The sequence below is a fragment of the Trichosurus vulpecula genome, chromosome 7, assembly GCF_011100635.1.
Source record: "Trichosurus vulpecula isolate mTriVul1 chromosome 7, mTriVul1.pri, whole genome shotgun sequence".
In the NCBI taxonomy this organism is placed as follows: Eukaryota; Metazoa; Chordata; class Mammalia; order Diprotodontia; family Phalangeridae; genus Trichosurus; species Trichosurus vulpecula.
Genome location: NC_050579.1, coordinates 8687402 through 8706758, shown reverse-complemented (window position 1 = coordinate 8706758; position 19357 = coordinate 8687402). Strand labels below are relative to the sequence as shown.

General features: G+C 40.7%; 1 protein-coding gene across 1 annotated transcript in view; it reads right to left on the bottom strand.

Annotated features, from left to right (window-relative positions):
• Window positions 1-6422: 6422 nt before the first annotated feature.
• The window catches only part of LOC118856153 (UDP-glucuronosyltransferase 1A3-like), a 43189-nt gene continuing 30254 nt past the window's right edge, over window positions 6423-19357 (bottom strand). The window contains exons 4-5 of the mRNA XM_036766274.1: window positions 11267-11486; window positions 6423-6781 (exon numbers count right to left, since the gene is read on the bottom strand). Of these exons, the coding sequence (XP_036622169.1) occupies window positions 6484-6781; window positions 11267-11486 (518 nt within the window). The 3' untranslated portion in view covers window positions 6423-6483. The remainder of the gene's footprint in view (window positions 6782-11266; window positions 11487-19357) is intronic.

Here is a 19357-nt window from a genome sequence, read left to right as displayed (position 1 = left end):
TATATCAAAATAGGGTTGCTGGTTCATGGGTTGGTTACTGTGGAGCCTAAATATATGTTTTGATTCTTCTGCCTTCTACTTTGAGAGTTTCTTATATCCAGCGGTTCCGAATCTTTCAGACATGTTTATGATCCTCTTTAAGATTATAAACTCTTCCCTCCTAATGCACTCCCTAGGAAAAAGTCTCCAGGGCCAGATGGTTTTACATGTGAATTTTATCAAACATTTAAAGAACAACTAATTCCAATACTTTGTAGACTATTTGGGAAAATAGGTGAAGAAGGAGTCCTACCAAATTCTTTTTATGACACAAATATGGTACTAATACCCAAACCAGGGAGAGTCAAAACAGAGAAAGAAAATTATAGACCAATTTCTCTAATGAATATTGATGCAAAAATTTTAAATAAAATATTAGCAAAAAGATTGCAGCAATTCATCACGAGAATAATCCACTATGACCAGGTAGGATTTATTCCAGGAATGCAAGGCTGGTTCAATATTAGGAAAACTATTAGCATAATTGACCATATCAACAACAAAACCAGCAGAAACCATATGATCATCTCAATACATGCAGAAAAAGCCTTTGACAAAGTACAACACCCGTTCCTATTAAAAACACTAGAAAGCATAGGAATAAGTGGAACCTTCCTTAAAATTATAAATAGCATCTACCTAAAACCATCAACAAGCATTATTTCTAATGGGGATAAGCTAGATGCATTCCCAATAAGATCAGGGGTGAAACAAGGATGTCCATTATCACCCCTATTATTCAATTTGGTACTAGAAACATTAGCTGTAGCAATAAGAGAAGAAAAAGAAATTGAAGGAATTAGAATAGGAAAAGAAGAAACTAAATTATCACTTTTTGCAGATGATATGATGATTTATCTAGAGAATCCTAGAGAATCAAGTAAAAAACTACTTGAAATAATAAACAACTTTAGGAAAATTGCAGGATATAAAATAAACCCACATAAATCCTCAGCATTCCTATACATTACTGACAAAGCCCAACAGCAAGAGATAGAAAGAGAAATTCCATTCAAAGTTACTGTAGACACTATAAAATATTTGGGAGTCTATTTGCCAAGACAAACCCAGGGCCTATATGAACATAACTATGAAACACTTTTCACGCTAATAAAATCAGATCTAAATAAATGGAAAAATATCAGTTGCTCATGCTTAGGCTGAGCTAATATAATAAAAATGACAATTTTACCTAAATTAATCTATCTATTCAGTGCCATACCAATTGAACTACCAAAAAATTATTTTACTGAGCTGGACAAAATAATAACAAAATTCATCTGGAAAAACAAGAGGTCTAGAATATCTAGGGTATTAATGAAAAGAAATGCTAGAGAAAGTGGCCTAGCGATACCAGATATTGAAATGTACTACAGAGCAGCAGTCATCAAAACTGCCTGGTACTGGTTAAGAAACAGGGGTGTGGATCAGTGGAATAGGATAGGTACACAAGTAGCAGAAATCAACAAGTTTAGCAATCTACTCTTTGATAAACCCAAAGATTCCATCTTCTGGGCTAATAATTCATTATTTCACAAAAACTGTTGGGAAAATTGGAAAATGGTGGTGCAGAAACTGGGCATAGACCAATATCTTACACCATATACCAAAATAAAGTCAAAATGGGTTCATGATTTAGGAGTGAAGGCCGATACTATAAGTAATTTGGGAGAGCAAGGAATAGTCTATTTATCAGATTTATGGAAAAGAAAAGAATTCATGACCCAAGAAGAGATAGAAAACATTACAAAATGCAAAATGGATAATTTTGATTATGTCAAATTGAAATGTTTTTGTACAAAAAAAGCCAATGCAACAAGAATTAGGAGGGAGGCAGAAAATTGGGAGAAAATCTTTGCAACTAGTATCTCTGATAAAGGCCTCATTTCTAGAATATACAGGGAACTGAGCCAAATATATAGGAACACAAGCCATTCCCCAATTGAGAAATGGTCAAAGGATATGAACAGGCAGTTTTCAGAGGAAGAAATTAAAGCTATCTATAGGCATATGAAAAAATGCTCTGGATCACTACTGATTAGAGAAATGCAAATCAAAACAACTCTTAGATACCACATCTCTCCTGTCAGATTGGCTAAAATAACAAAACAGGAAAATGATAAATGCTGGAAAGGATGTGGAGAAATTGGAACATTGTTGCATTGCTGGTGGAGTTGTGAGCTGATCCAGCCATTTTGGAGAGCAGTGTGGAACTATGCCCAAAGGGCTATAGAAATGTTCATACCCTTTGACCCAGCAATACCACTTCTAGGGTTGTATCCCAAAGAAATCACACAAGCGGGAAAAGGACCCATATGTACAAGGATATTTATAGTAGCTCTTTTTGTGGTAGCCAAGAATTGGAAATCAAAGGGATGCCCATCAATTGGGGAATGGCTGAACAAGCTGTGGTATATGAAGGTAATGGAATACTATTGTGCCATAAGAAATGGGGATGATGCAGACTTCATAACAACCTGGAAAAACCTACACGACATAATGCTGAGTGAGCGGAGCAGAGCCAGGAGAACGTTGTGCACAGCCAGAGATATATGGATTCCGTGAGGACCAACCCTGACATATTTCGCTCTTCTCAGCAACCTAAGGTGCAAGGACAATTTCAGGGGACTCACGATGGAGAATGCTATCTTCAAAAGAACTGTGAAGTTTGAATACAGATCGAGGCGCACTACATGCTCGCCTTTTTTGCTTCTCTTTTGTTTTTGTTTTTGGGTTGTTTTTTTTTGGTTCTGTTTCTTCTTTCTCATGATTCATTCCATTGGTCATAATTCTTCTCCACAACTTGACTAGTGTATAAATTAATTCAATGTGAAGATATACATGATAGTTATATGAGACTCCATGCCATCTTGGGGAAGGAGGGGGGAGGGAGGGGATAAAATCTGGAACTCAAAACTATGTAGAACCGTATGTAGTAAACTGAAAATAAATAAATAAATTTAAAAAAAAATTCATTAAACAATAATGATGTAGAGTATTTTTTTATATGAACATAGATAGCTTTGATTTCTTCTTCTCAAAAGAGGTGAACCTTTCTAAAGAAGTAAAGGGACATGTCTTAGAGGATGATCAATCACTACTAATCAATGATGTGGATGAGTTGACACTTCCTTCATGGACACTTTTCCCCCAGGTGAATGTATCTACAAGAGAGGGGGATGACCAGACCCAGTCCTGACCAGTGGGAGCCAGTATCCTGACCATGGCCACATCCACTTGATACCAGTGGAGTCCAGACCATGCCTTATAATGTAGGAAGCTGAGGTTTGGGGTCAGCCATGGTGAAAGGGCTTCCAGGAATGGGACACACACTGCTTGCAGGTTTCCACCTGCTCTTGTCTCTGTTATCCAAAGTCCTTCTAGCTTGGTGACCATTAGGTCTTTGTCAGGCAGCACAGATGGACTTGTCTGGTCAAGCTCAGAGGTACCAGCTAGTGTTGTTTCTACATCATCTGACCTCTCTCATCTGGACCTTTTATACTCTCCCATCCAAACTGTCCTGATGTAGCCATTGTTCACTTTCCCTTGGACTCTATTCTAAATGTTCTCCATGCCTCCAGTCTTTCCCAACATGAATCCATCCTTACCATTGCTGTCCCCCCTCATCACATCATGCCCTTGCTTTTAAATTTGTGCTGAATCTTCATTCCCATGGGAAGAATTCCAAACTTCCCAGCCCAAGTGTACCTTTGGGTTTCCCAGACTATGCCTCCATACTCTCTGATCTCTCTTGCTTTGGTCAAGATGTCTACTCTCCCTAGAAGGCTCTTCCTTCCTCCCAACTCCATCCAAACCCTATTTACCCTTGGAGTTCCAGCTCAAATATCATTCTGTCTGTGAAGCTTTCTATGACTGTCCCTTCCTGCATCAAGAATTCCTCTCTCCTTTCTCTGAGCTCCCATGGGAGCTTCTACCCAGCCTTATATTGCCAAGTTACATGTCTTTTAAATACCAAGTTTCTTCTAGCAATATTGCTTATCTGTAAGCCATGCAACACTAAGGATGCCAAATAATTGAGACTGTCAGTCACCCAAAGGGAAATGTTAAGAAGTATAGTGATGGAAACAAGGCTGCCACACATAAACTCAATCTGATCCTGGAGTCAGAGTAGGAGGGCTTGAATCTTGGCTTCAGGACTTAGCTGCCAGAAGATCTTGGGCTGCCTCCCTCTAGTTTCTTACTTTCTTCAGCTGTAAAATAAAGGGGCTATATTTGATGGCTTCTGAGTCTTCTTGTCGGTCTAGGTCTACAATCCTAAAATCCCACTCTTCTACAACTTCTGTTGCCATTGAAGAAATGAATACTGGAAGCAATATTAAAGAGATTGCAAAAGGGGTGGGCAGTCACACAGCAAAGGCCACAGAGCTAAAAGGCAACTCACGTGCTCCACTTGTATCTATATTGTGCTGAGATGTTAGGAAGAAAGCTTCTGGGACATTGAGTGCTTCAAGCTTGTTAATTAATGATTGGAGGATTTTGACAAGAATCTGGAAGAATAAGAAGGGATGGATGGGTTTTACAATGAGATGGACCTTTGGAAGGAGGGAGGAGGACCCACATCAATGGGGTTTCAGATGCATCCAAGTAGCAACGTATCAGTATGCTTCTTAGTGGCCCTATTAGACTGAAAACTCCATTAGGACTCTTACTGTTTCACAAACATACCTTGTTGAATCAATCAGTGACTAAATGGTTATCAAAAGGAGCCAAAACAATGCACACAAAAGCAAAACAAATTCATAGAAAAGATCCTCCAGGAAAATAACCAGTAGGGATTTATTCATATATTTAGTTTTGTTTTAAGCAATATGATAACTTGTGACTTTGCTACAAGCATTGCTTGTAGGTGACTGATAACATTCTGATCCATTTGTAGTAGCAGAGCACTTACGTGGCATTGTTCTTTGTTTGGCCTCATCTATCTTGGTCTTGAAATGCAGAAATAATCTATTTCCTTTGAGTGACACAGTCTAATTCCCAACATTATGAAGATGAGCAGCAGCGCATCCTATCAGATGTGCCCACCTTCCTGTGTCCAAAGGGATCGCATGAACCTTGAGCCCATGAGCCCTCATATTATTAGTGGAAGAGCTCAACCAGCAGTGCTTTGCAAAGAAATGGAAGCTGGAACTAGAGAGAATGTGGTGGGGGAATGCATTAACATTTATAATAAATGATTAATAGTCACAACTCATTAGGAAGCCACATGAAAAGGGGTGCTGTATGTGTTTCTTGTTTTAAAAAAATGATTCCAAATGGATAACTAACTCATACAGTTGTTCTAAGCAAATGATTTGAAGCTAGAATGTTCAAAAATGGGGGACAATCAGTCTTGCAGTCGTGTTCTACATTTTTGTGTCTTGAGGGCATCGTGTCTTGAGAGGGAGAAAGGAAGGGTGACAGAAGACCTGGCTTCTGTCCTAGCTTGGCTGCAAACTAGCTGTGTAACCCCATAGAAGGTCTTAGAATCACAGAATCTGAGAGTTGGAAAAAACCTCAGTGTTCATCGAGTCAGATCTGTACCTGGACCAACCTCCCAGGTTGTATTTACACGAACTCCCAAGCACTGGTCATTCAGGGCTGGCTTGGATAGCCCCCGTGAATGGGAACTCACTTCTACATGAGGCAGGCCATTCCTTATGTATAGTTCCAATTGTTAGGAAGTTTTCACTGACCCTGACCTAAATGATGTAAATCCCTCAGTTCTCATTGTTCTTAATTCTATCCTCTGAAGCCAAGCTGAGGGCAGCTGATCTCTCCTCTATGTGAAATGGGAAGTCAGCCATCAGGTCTCTCCTCTAAAACTAGTCTACAGTCCAAAAGTTCCCCCCTCATCACACTTCCATTTCCTCACCTGTAATATGAGGTGGTTGGACTAAATGGTCGTCTTCTAGCTCTCAAGCTCTGTGCTCCTACTTCAATAAACAACAAAATAAGATTGAGATTTCCTTTATCAAAAATTGATTGGAAAATGAGTTTTCTACATGAGGGTAAATATGTGTATTTGTGTGCTTGGGTGTGCATGGAATTCATATGGGTACATTTTCTGAAACCATAGGGAGAATGAAATAAAACAACATCTAGTTTTTTTTAATTTAAATTTATTTATTTAGCATATTTAGTTTTCAGCATTGATTTTCACAAGAGTTTCAGTTACAAATTTTCTCCCCATTTCTACCCTCCCCCCCACTCCAAGATGGCATGTATTCTGGTTGCCCTGTTCCCCAGTGAGCCCTCCCCTCTATTATCCCACTTCCCTCCCATCCCCTTTTCCCTTCCTTTCTTGTAGGGCAAGATAAATTTCTATGCCCCATTGCCTGTGTATCTTATGGAACTCAAAGTTTTAAAAACAGATGTTCAAAAACAAAAAAAAAAAGTTTTTGCATGCAACTAGAAAATAACATCTAGTTTTTAAAGTGTGGCTCAATGAGACTTAGGTTTGGTGCCTTTCTTAGCTCTTCCTTTTTTGCCAAAGCATTTCTGGAAACAAAACTTGAGGCATTTCACAGTCATTAGTACAAAAGTCAATACAATAGCCAGGAGGAAAGCAATGACATCCAAGGAATGGTACTGGATCCAGTTGAGGTCGTGGGCAGCAGCTCGTAAATGTGGGGCTCCTTTGTTTCTCATCACAAATTCCACCCAGAACACAGCAAGGTCAAGGGGGCTGATAGGACGATCTTTGTGAAGAGCTGACAGGTACATGATGTTTTCTTTGTAGCTAAAAATGTTTAAAAAATGTAGATTAATATACAAAGCTTCCAATGATACAGACCTATGACCTCTTTGGGTAGCTCTAGAAGTAGCCAAGCTATACAGAAACCAAGACCTTCTTTCCTTGATGTTTTCTATTTCATTCTCAGTGTTGTTTGGTCAGTCCATAAGAAGTTAGGTTCTTAGATTCCAGAATTAAGGAATTATAGAATCATGGGATTACAAAGCTGGAAGCACTGCAGAGGTTAACTGATCAATCCTACTTCCAAAGCATAAATCCCATCTAAGACAGCCTCAAGAAGTGATCATTCAATCTCCACTTGAAGACCTCCAGGGACGGTGGATTCACATTCTCATGGAGGTGGCCCATTTCCTAAGGGAAGAACTAAAATCTTAGATCAATTTCAGAATTGATGTCATTGATGAATTAATTAATTGATAAATTAACAGAAGGATGCAAGAAAACAATAAACCAAAAGATAAACAATATCTAAAGGAAGAGCCATCAGGTGGCCAGAACTTCATGGGAACTAGAGTTGGAAGGAGTCTCTGGGGATTATGAAGTCCATTTGACAAAAGAGGAAACTGAGAGTTCAACTTAGAGAGTTGAAATGGCTAGTCTATGGTAAGAATGAGAGGTAGGATTCAAACCCAGGCCTTGGGATTTTAGATTGTTGTTTTTCACTCAGTTTATCAAGCTGGACTTCCTCAGAAGGTCTTCTCACACAAAGAACAGCTGGAGGCAGTTGATTTATGCATTAGGGCACTGGCAGAAAGATTTCACCTGAATATCAAACACAGCCAGTTAAGTAATGCCAAAGAGATTAAAGACAGTGTCAGAGAATAGGATTTGAATCTCTGAAATACAGTTTAAGAGCTAGAAATGATAGATGTGACCAGGGAAGGGATGGCTCTAACGAGGGCCAATAAAATAAAATAAAAGTGGCTGAAGATTTGTGATTTTGATCAATAGGGCATTAAACAGAAAATAGTGAGATAGGAAGAAAATTGTCTGCACATATCCACAGAGCCAGATGCCACACAATTAATAAGAAAAATTGCATAAGAAATTGCATAAGAAAAAAAATAATTATGGAGAAGCCCATAGAGAAATGTGCAGTTCTAGTAATTAATGAGATGTGACTTATGACTAAAATACATCAGTGGAATGAAATAACTTGTCCAAATAGAGCAGAGTAGATAAAAGATGAAATAATATTGTATATTCAATTCAATTCAGTTCCACGTGAATTTATTGAGTGTATATCAAGAAATTGACTCCTGTGATGAAATCTACAAATTGAAATGGTGAAACATGGTGGAGAGTGATTGGGGAGGATTGATGGAGGAAAAGACAGAGACATTGTAGTGGAAGAAGTAAACAGCAGACTGCATGACCAGAAGGAAGAATGATGGCTCCTGAAGTGAATCACAAAGCTACTATACTGGCAAGATGGTAGAGCAATGGTGCACTTCAGTTACCTGTATACCTTCCAGAAGCGTGTCCCTGCATAAGGCAGAGAGCTGGAGCAACTCCTCCATTGCCTTGCTGACCTTTCAAGATGTGGAATAAATCTCAGGAAGAACCATTTTCTTGGATATGAATCTCATTATTTACGGGGAGCTTATTGTTTAAATAAACATAACAGGAAACTTGGGGGAAAGTGAACACTTCATTACAGTGTCTGTGACAGAGGAGGAAATGTCAGAAATCTTCCTGGTGCCCAAGATTGTTTGTTGGCCATTCCTTCATTGCAGAAAGAACCTAGAATCTTCTCCAGTCAGTTCTAAATGCTTACTGATTGATTGAATTGTGCCAGGAGCTGAGGATACAATAAAATGGAAAAATGCTTCCCCTCAAGGAACTTACATTCTATCAGTGAAACAACACGTATACATATAAGTAGATAGAAAATATGAAGTGCAACACAACACAACCCAGCTGAACACAACAATGTTTGAAGGTCAGGTATGTTACATTTCACCTTTTCCCTGGAGTTCTCCGGTACCCTTAAGAAAGTTTGGGAGTCTCTAGGCTCTCCGCCAGTCACTGGTGATGGTGTTTCCCGAATTGTAGGGGGGAAGTCCCCTGTACCCCAGTTCCATTTAATCACTAATAGATTAACTTTTACAAAGCAACACTTACTTCAAAGGTATATTAACAAATATACAAACACATCCCAATACGTGGGGCATAATACCTCCTATATACTACCTCAGTCTCTGAGAAGGGGAAGACCAGGTTAATAACTCTGTTCCTATGTTCCAATTCCAAAATTCCCCTTGGGTTCAAGTCCCAGGCCCCCTGGCTTCTCACGGATTCCCTAACAGATTGGTTGACTGACTGCCATATCCTTCATTGAATCTTGGCTCCAAGGTCATCATGGCTTGAACTCCTGAGTCTGGTGTGGATTTGTGCCTGCATCTTTTCATGTTTCTCTTGATTCCTGTGTTTGAAAGTCAGATTTTCTATTCAGCTCTGGTCTTTTCACTGAGAAAGTTTGAAAGTCCTCTATTTTATTGAAAATCCATATTTTGTCTTGGAGCATGATACTCAGTTTTGCTGGGTAGGTGATTCTTGGTTTTAATCTTAGCTCCATTGACCTCCAGAATATCTCATTCCAAGCCCTTCAATCTCTTAATGTAGAAGCTGCTAGATCTTGGGCTATTCTGATCGTGTTTCCACAATACTCAAATTGTTTCTTTCTGGCTGCTTGTAGTATTTTCTCCTTGACCTGGGAGCTCTGGAATTTGGCGACAATATTCCTAGGGGATTTCTTTCTGGGATCTCCTTGAGGAAGCAATTGGTGGATTCTTTCAATTTCTACATTGCCCTGTGGCTCTAGAATATCAGGGCAGTTCTCATTGATAATTTCTTGAAAGATGATATCTAGGCTTTTTTTTTTTGATCATTGCTTTCAGGTAGTCCAATAATTTTTAAATTATCTCTCCTGGATCTATTTTCCAGGTGAGTGGCTTTTCCAGTGAGATATTTCACATTGTCTTCCTTTTTTTTCATTCCTTTGGTTCTGTTTTATAATATCTTGATTTGTCATAAAGTTTCTAGCTTCCACTTGCTCCAATATAATTTTTAAGATAGTATTTTCTTCAGTGGTTTTTTTGGACCTCTTTTTCCATTTGGCTAATTCTGCCTTTCAAGGCATTCTTCTCCTCATTGGCTTTTTGAAGCTCTTTTGCCATTTGAATTAGTCTATTTTTTAAGGTGTTGTTTTCTTCAGTATATTTTTCAGTATTTTTTGGGTCTTGCCCAAGATTTTTAGAGAGTGAATTTCAGAGTTGAAAAAAAAAGAATGGCTAGGATACTGTGGCTTAAAATTCTACAAAGGAAATCAACTCAAGAAGGAGAGGAAACTGAAAATAATAAACCAAAATTGTTTATTTTAGTGAACAGGAATAAAAGGTGAATTGTCTGAAGATTCTGATGTGGCTACACAGGGAACTCATCAACTAACTTGGCTCAGTCAATGAGGAAGTGACTGTGTGTGAGGCACTGAGTAGGAAGTAAACCAAAGGTGAGCAAACCCTGGATAAATCATGGCAGCACCCTCAAGGCTACAATAGAAGGAGGTTGTTGGTTAACTCAAAGGACAACAGAAAAGGGCTTTTAAAACTGAATTTGGTGAATAAAAGATCAAAGGAGAGAAAGGATCAATCAGAGGGTAGAAGAAATGCGACTAGACCATAGTTCATGTATATGTCTTATGGCGTGCATGGTTACTGTCTACCACTCAATGCTGTGAGATGGTGGTCAAAAAGACTGGAAGAGGCTGCCTTCATCCAAGCCAAGTTTCTATAATGAGGATGCCTGGACACACAGGATCAGGAGTCCTGTGCTCAGGCTGGCTCCTCAATTTGTGAAAAATCTTAATGTAGCCAAGCACATGCAGAAGATGATGATCAGGAATGAAACTGAATGAGAATTGACTGGGCATCATTTATCCTAGAGAAGGGAACATTTTAGGGGAGACATGACAGATGCCTTCAAGGTGTGAGGGATTGTCACATGGAAGGGAGACGAGACTTGTCTTGCCTGGTCCCTGAGGGTGGAAGTAGGAGCAGGGGAGGGAGACATATCAAAGCAGATTCCCAGTTTTCAATTACAGCCATCCCAAGGTACAAGGTGAAACTCCTGAGAGATAATCAGTTCCCAAGTATTTGAAATTTTACCTCATGTTAATTAGATCCACTTGTTCGGAAGTCACAGAGGGCATTCCTGCTCAGAGATGTTTGTTTTGAATACTTGTAATTCTTTGTTGTGAGGGAGAGAAGTCATTAGAAAGTGACAGCCATGTACAAAAAGAGCATGCCCCCGATGCTATTAATTTAAATTATAATCAAAATTAATGATTGTTTCCCAGTTTATCTTATTAGAAATCTGGAGTTGCATAAATTAGGTTTGGTCTAAGAAGGGGCACAGCAGCATTAGAGGTTTCTGTAACAAATGGCATACCATCCCAACTTGCTTTCTTACCTTTTATCATTGATAACTCTCTTCAGTGCCTTACTGAGATCATCAGATGTCATTTCAAAGATGTTCAGGGTCACTCCTGCCCCTCTTGACTCCATGCGTTTAGCATTGTCCATCTGATCTCCAAACAAAGGCATCAACACCATGGGCACTCCATTACACATCCCTTCATAGACACCATGAGAGCCAGCATGAGTGATGAAGGCCCGGGTCTTTGGGTGAGCTTAGGAAGGAAAATAGAGAAACAGTTCCTCTCCATGACCTGATATTCTATCACCTTGCAGAGAACAGAATATTTCACAATCTGAGGGCACTAGAAATAGCCAATGTTATTATTACCTATTGTGGGAAATCAGAGTATTTTTTCTAAAATATACTTCATTGGTCAGGCACTGGTAAACACTAATAGACTTGGCCCCTATGATGGTATAAATACAAGTTCAGGTATTTGTCCACGTACACTCCCTATGACAGACTTTGTTTATTGTTGTTCAACTGTGTCGTCATGTCTGATTCTTTGTGCCCCATCTGGGGTTTTCTTGGCAGAGATACTGGAGTGGTTTGCAATTTCCTTCTCCATCTCTTTTCACAGGTGAGGAAAGTAAGGCAAACAGGTTTGAGTGACTTTCCCAGGGTAACTACAGCTAGTAGTAATGGAGGCCAGATTTGAACCCAGGTTTTCTTGTCTCGAGGCTCTATCTACTTCACCACATAGCTGCCGAAGTCTGTAATTCTTAATCACAATGACCACAACATGGACAGTAGTGAAAATGGTTCTGAGCTTTAAAACTCATCTGCTCAGAATTCTCTTGATGACTGATGACTTTTAGCTACTATTTAGACCCTCCCTACCACTCCATAGCACCTTTAGGGAAACACAATGGTTTTACTAAACTAATTTACTTAAAGGGCATTTTTGTAAAGGTAATACTGCTATGTGTTTGCTAGGCCAATCCATGTTGGACTGAGACATTCTGATGTCACAATAACAATGCTTTCTTTTTATTACAAATTTGGGAAAATAGCCTTTAGGTTAATAAATTTCAGGAAAATTGACCTTGAGACACTACCATGCATATTACTGTACCAGAATGGACTTTGTTTTATTTGAATGACTCAGCTTGCCTTGTTGAACTTCCCTTGACGCTGGGGCTTGCTCTTCCGGGGCAGGAGGACCAGCAACCATGCCAGGGATCGGAGAGCTTCCTGTGTGATGAGTCGTGGGGCTGGCTGAGGGAGGTGTGTTAACGTGGTTTACGCTAGGGGGAGGGGCCAAGTCAAGAACCAATCGACCCTGGTCATTCAGGTGGTGCTTGATGATGTCAAAAACTCTATAAGAGGGGAGAGGACAGCTTGAAGATCCTCCTTTCCTTTTCCGGTTGGAGCCAGAGACGCCTACAGCCGAAGCTGAGCTGCCAGTAGCAGAGCTGACTAGAGGCTAGTGGGTAATCTTCTTACCGTAGAGGGGAAGCATGTATACGATTTTGCCTTATACCATCTCGCTTCTCTGTGGCCTCCTGGTTACCCTTGTAAGGTGGACTTATTGGGCCTGGAAGCTTTTGATGAAAATATCAAAATGGGGACGCTGGTTTGTGGGCTTGTTATTGTGGAGTATAAATACATCCTTTAGTTCTCCTGCCTTCTGCCTAGAGAATTCCTTATATCTTGTGGTTCCGGACCTTTTAGGCACATATGAGATTCTCTTTGAAATCATAAATTCTGCCTTCCTAATATATTTGGCGATGAGGTGGATAGGATCGCTAGATATAAGATCTCTATTCAGAAGCAGAGGAACTTCAGAGGAAGAGATGAATATCCCAGGGTGGGAGGATCCATTTTATTCCTCCTTAGCAAAGGAATTGGCTAAAAAAGCTGGACCCTGTGAAAACTGGGAACCAAGGCTACAGAGAGGAGATCCTAAGGATTTGGAAAGGTGTTTACAAGAGGTTGGGATTCAGTCAGGGGCATCACTATCTAGGCAAAGCTGGATAGTGTTATCAGCCTACCAGCTAGTATATGAGAGATTGAGATTCAGTGAAAGAGATGGGGGCACTCCTATCCCACAGCAAGAAGGGGAATCTCAGATAGCAGGAGAACAAATTGCTGCTCAAGAACCCACTGACTCAGATGAGAACTTTTCTATTAATGTGGCTAGGAGCAACAGGAGGCCAAATAAGCCAAGAGTGCATCCGAACTCAGCCCAGACCAAGCCTAACTGCCTGCTTTGTCCTTACCATGGTGGCAGGGGAAGCGAGTGGGGGGAAAATGAGACAATGTTAGGGGCTGAGACAGAAAACGCTACTAGGGTTCAGGACATCCCTCGCACAGAGAATGGGAGATGGTTAAATACTCAGACAAGCATTCGTCCCATAGAGAGGAGGAGGACAGAAACCCGAGGTGGCAATTTAGTTACGAGGGAATTTCAGGAAGATTTCTTACCACAAGAGGTCACAGATATTTTGAGTAGATTCAGCCAAAGAGTAGGAGAACCATTAATATCTTGGATGGTAAGGCTCAGTGATCAAGCGGCCAGTGGAATATTAGTAGATAAGAGGGACTGTATGAGATTCATAGGTATCAGCCACGATCCTCTAGTTCAGCAAGCTTTTAGGGAACATCATCAGCGAGGAGATGATGCTAGCAGGACTACTCTGTTGGCATTAGCTGCTGCGGGATGCAATAAGAGATATACCACTGATTCTATGTGGTCCACTGAGCACAGACCCTGGTATTCACTTAAAGATTGTATCATGAGACTAAAGGAGGAGGTAATGAAGACTGCTATTATGATAGGAACTGCAGACAAATATTACAATGATCCCATAGGAATCCCTCATAGGAATTTAATAATTAGGACAGCTCCCCCTGCTTATAAACAACTAATTTTGAATCTGTTACTTGGGGAAGTAGGGAGCCATCTTACAGAGGTGATAAATAAGATTTTACAGTTACATGACTTAGGAGACTGGGGAAGGGACAGATCTCCTCGAGAGAGAAGGGTGAACAGCCAGCAAACTTGGCGCCAAAATGGAGTGACAAGAAAAGAAATGTTCACTGCTGTATTGAGAGCAGGGGTAGGTTTTGAAATGATAGATGGCATTCCAACCAATGAATTGTACAGGATGTACTGAGATAAAGGACTCAATAACAGGAGAGATGGGGAAATAAGAACTGCCCCTGCAAATGCTACAGATGTTGAACCTTCATACCCAAGTGAATCACATGCTAGGGAATACTAGGAAACAGGCCAGGCCCCAGCCCAAATTAAGGAAATACGTAAGCTGGATTGCAGACCTCACATTAACTTGAAAATATATTGGAAAAATGGGTCAAGTACAGTAACTAGGGCATTGATAGACACTGGGGCCGAGGCCACCCTTATCTAGGGGGAATCCAGACAAATTCAGCCATGGAACTCCTATTACCATCACAGGACTAGGAGGGACTGAAATATCAGCCAGACAAGTTAAATTGATGATGAAAATTGGACAGTTGCCTAAGAAAGAATATAGTGTGGTTATTGTGCCTATTCCTGAATACATCATTGGGATAGACATTTTGAAGGGTATGACCTGAAATTTACCTGAAGGAAAATACCAATTTGCTGTGAGGAAAATAGGCATTAATGCAGTCTTAGTGGGGAAAATCAAGATGGATCCAATCGCTTTGCCCGAACCTTCTGAAGTAATTACTTTGAGGCAATATCGTGTGCCAGGTGGGCAAGATGAAATTGCCAACGCTATAAGAGAACGTGTTGAGGCAGGAGTGTTAGTCCCTACAACTACTCAATGGAACAACCCTGTCTGGCCAGTCCGAAAGTCAGATGGGACATGGAGGATGACAGTAGATTATAGACAGCTGAACAAAGTGACTCCTTCCTTGTATGCTACTGTTCCAGACACAGTTACTTTAATAGAGAGAATAGAAAAACATGAAGGGACTTGGTATGTAGTTATTGATTTGGCCAATGCCTTCTTTACGATCCCAATAGACCCCAAGCAATGGAAGCAGTTTGCTTTTACTTGGCAAGGCCGACAGTATACATTTACACGCCTGCCACAAGGATATATTCATAGCCCAACTATCTGCCACAGGATTGTAGCTGAGCATTTGAATGAATTAAAGCTACCTGGTGTACAGCTTACACATTACATAGATGACATCATGATACAGGGAAAGAATATAAAAGAAGTGGAGGAGAGTTTAGCACTATTCACTGACCATATGAAAAGCAAAGGATGGGAAATCAACCCCGCAAAGGTTCAGGGGCCAGCTCAAACTGTAAGATTCTTGGGGATACAGTGGAATAGAGGACTGCGAGAAATTCTCCCACAAGCTCGACAAAAAATCAGGATTTTCCCACCCCTACTAATAAGAAAGAGGCCCAAAAGTTCATAGGGCTATTTGGTTATTGGAGACACCACATCCCACATTTGGGACAGATTTTACAACCCTTGTATAAAGTCACCAGAAAGAAATATGAATTCGATTGGGGCCTTGAACAAAGTAGAGCTTTTGAGGAAGCAAAGGCTACTATCCAATTAGCTCTGGACTTATGGCCTATGCAAAATGGGCCAGTGGAGTTACAAGTGACTGTACAAGATGACTATGCAAATTGGAGTCTGTGGCAAAAACAACAGAGCCAAAGTGTACCTTTAGGCTTTTGGTCAAGAAACTGCCCTCATCTGGAGTACAGTATACACCTTTGGAGAAGCAGCTGTTAGCTGCATATTGGGCTTTAGTAGAAACTGAGCAACTAACCCTGGGTCATGAAGTGATATTAAGGCCTGGAATTCCAATTATGACTTGGGTAATGAGTACCCCAGCTTCTCACAGAATTGGACATGCACAAGAGGCGAGCATAATCAAATGGAAGTGGTATATTCAGAATAGGTCCAGAGCAGGCAAAAGTGGAGTTTCTGCTTTACATGAATCGGTGGCGAACGTTGGCACTGAGAGAAATGAAAAACCCCTTGAATCTAAGCAACAGATGGTGCCATCCTTAGTGAAATGGAATAATGGGTATGATGGACTAAGTGTAGAACAGAAGAAACACACTTGGTTTACTGACGGGACAGCAAAATATGTAGGACAGAAGAGACATTGGAAAGCAGTAGCCTATAACCCCTGTACTAGGCGAACTCTGGAAAGTTCTGGGATAGGGGGAAGTAGCCAATATGCTGAACTGATGGCAGTACATCAGGCTATCAGAATGGAGAGGGGAGGACAGTGTCATATATTTACTGATTCATGGGCGGTAGCTAATGGATTAGCTACTTGGATGCCTATATGGAGGCATCAGAATTGGGAGATTCATGGCAAACAAGTTTGGGGTAAAGAGTTATGGGAAAATATATGGGACATGTCTTTGGTTACGGATTTGTCAGTTTTTCATGTTGATGCTCACACGACCCTGACCACACCAGAGCATGAGTACAATGCACACACGGATCGACTAGCAAAGATTGCCACTGAATGTATTGTCCCTACTCCAACTCCAACTGATGACTCAGCCTTAGCAAGATGGGTCCACCAGACCGCCGGCCATTTAGGGGTCCAGGCCACCCACCGATGGGCACAGGATCGAGGTATCAGTATCTCTCATGCGTTGTTAAAACAAATAACAGAGGGGTATTGTATATGTCAATTAGAAAAAGAACGAACTCTTCCTAGGATAGTAACTGGAGAAATAGCAAGGGGAAAAGTTCCAGCCCAAATTTGGCAGATAGATTATATTGGCCCACTACCCCAGGATAAAGGATGTAAATATGTATGTACGTGTGTTGACACCTATTCAGGTGTCCTAGTGGCTTGTCCTTATAAGGACGCAACTCAGAAAAACACCTGTAATACCCTAGATATTGTAAGTTTTTACTATGGAACCCCAATGCAGATTCAAAGTGACAATGGGTCACATTTCAAGGGCAAAGAAGTGAAAAGATATTGTGTGTTGAATAATATAGAATGGATATATCATATTCCATATTACCCACAAGCATCTGGGCTGATTGAAAGAATGAATGGATTGTTGAAAGAACAGCTGAGAAAATTAAGCTCTAATAATTCATATCGACATTGGAAGGATAATTTGTCTATTGCCTTATGTAATTTGAATAATAGGTCCTTAGGGGGGAGTACACCTCTAGCCAGAATGATGACCCCAAATTTGCAGATTAGAGAACAGCAAACACGTGAGATCCAAAATATTGAATTTTGGACTGTGAGGGAAGATGTCCCCCTACCATGTCCAGGTACACCTGGTTCGGCAGGATATGATTTACATTGTATAGAGAATTTTAGGTTGAATAGGAAAGAGATAAGAAAAACCCCTACTGGAGTATGTATGAGAATCCCCAAGAATCATTTTGGACAGATATTACCTAAACCAGGATTAGCAGCTCAAGGAGTACATGTATTGGCTGGAGTGATAGATTCGAATTATCAAAAAGAAATTGTTGTGACACTCCAGAATTTGGGTGAAAAACCTGTACAATTTGGTAGCAATGATAGGATAGTTCAAGTGATTATTATCCCCTGTGAAAAAATACCCTTTGCGAAAACTGACCATCCTCCCAGAATAACTACTAGAGGGGCAAAAGGGGCTTGCTCCATTGATAGAATAAAGTTGGGAGCTAAGGTATGGGTAAAACGGAAGCCAGATGATATTCCAAAGGCTGCAGAAGTCATAGCCCATGGGAAGAACAACAGTGTAACAGTTGTCTATTCAGGGGAAGATAATTACCAAATCGTGCCCCTGAACCATATATTTTACCATGAATAGGGCTATAATATTAGATTCATGGACCCCACAGGTATGGCTGATGCTGGTAATTGACACAAGCCACTCAGAGGGAAGGTGACTTTGTGTGATTAACGGATGAAAGCTTGTACATCTGGGGAAAGGCTGGGAGGCCAATCCTAGTCTATCTGGGATGGGATCCTTCTGGTTTCCCTTGTACATCTGGGGAAAGGCTGGGAGGACAATCCTGGTCTCCATCTAGGGTGGGATCTTCTTGGCTTAGTTTCCTCATTGTGTTCCGTTTAAAAAGAAACATTTCCCATCTGAGTTTGGCTCTGATATTGGATCTCTGCATAACTGAAATTTCAACTAAACTGGAGATGATTTTATTTGAAGGATAATAGCCCATACTTGCCTCCTCTTTTTGCTCTCTGTTTTAGTTAACCTTGTTGCTAGTTCTGTCTCCTGCAGGTTTAAGCACCCTGCAGTTTCTGTTGACTGCCTAAGCACGTAGCATTCTTGGAATTCCTGCCAGCTCGCTAAAGAACTGAACTCTGGAATGGGATTCTTTGGGGTAGGGACACCTCTACATCCAATTTCAGCAAGAAGAAGCTATGGAAAATGAGACCTTCACCCCTTACCCCAAGATTTTGAGCCCCAATTGTTTGAGGGGGGGGAATAATGATAGTGTTCTGTGTACCTATTTTGTGTTATCCTTGCTATATTGTTTTATTGTTATGATATTATTGATCCTATGTAATGGATACGAAGATCTAGGTGTGGACATTTGAATTATTAATAATTATTTTGGGATGATTGATTGAAGAGATTATCTGGCTGAGATCTAGGGGTGGATCACATTTGAATCGTAAACCAATATTTGGGAATGTCACTGAATGATATGTTTTGCTTTATTGTGAATGATATGTTTTAGTTTCCTGCATAATTGGATCACAATGCTCTAGGATATATAATTTAATTTGAATTATGATTGGATTGTGCATCCTAGAACATTGTGAGGGGTGGAATGTAGCCAGAATGGACTTTGTTTTCTTTGAATGACTCAGCTTGCCTTGTTGAGCTTCCCTGGACGCTGGGGCTTGCTCTTCCGGGGCAGGAGGCTCAGCGACCATGCCAGGGATCAGAGAGCTTCCTGTGTGATGAGTCGTGGGGCTAGCTGAGGGAGGTATGTTAACGTGGTCTACGCTAGGGGGAGGGGCCAAGTCAAGAACCAATCGGCCCTGGTCATTCAGGCGGCGTTTGATGATGTCAAAAACTCTGTAAGAGGGGAGAGGACAGTTTGAAGATCCTCCTGTTCTTTTCCGGTTGGAGCCAGAGACACCTACAGCCGAAGC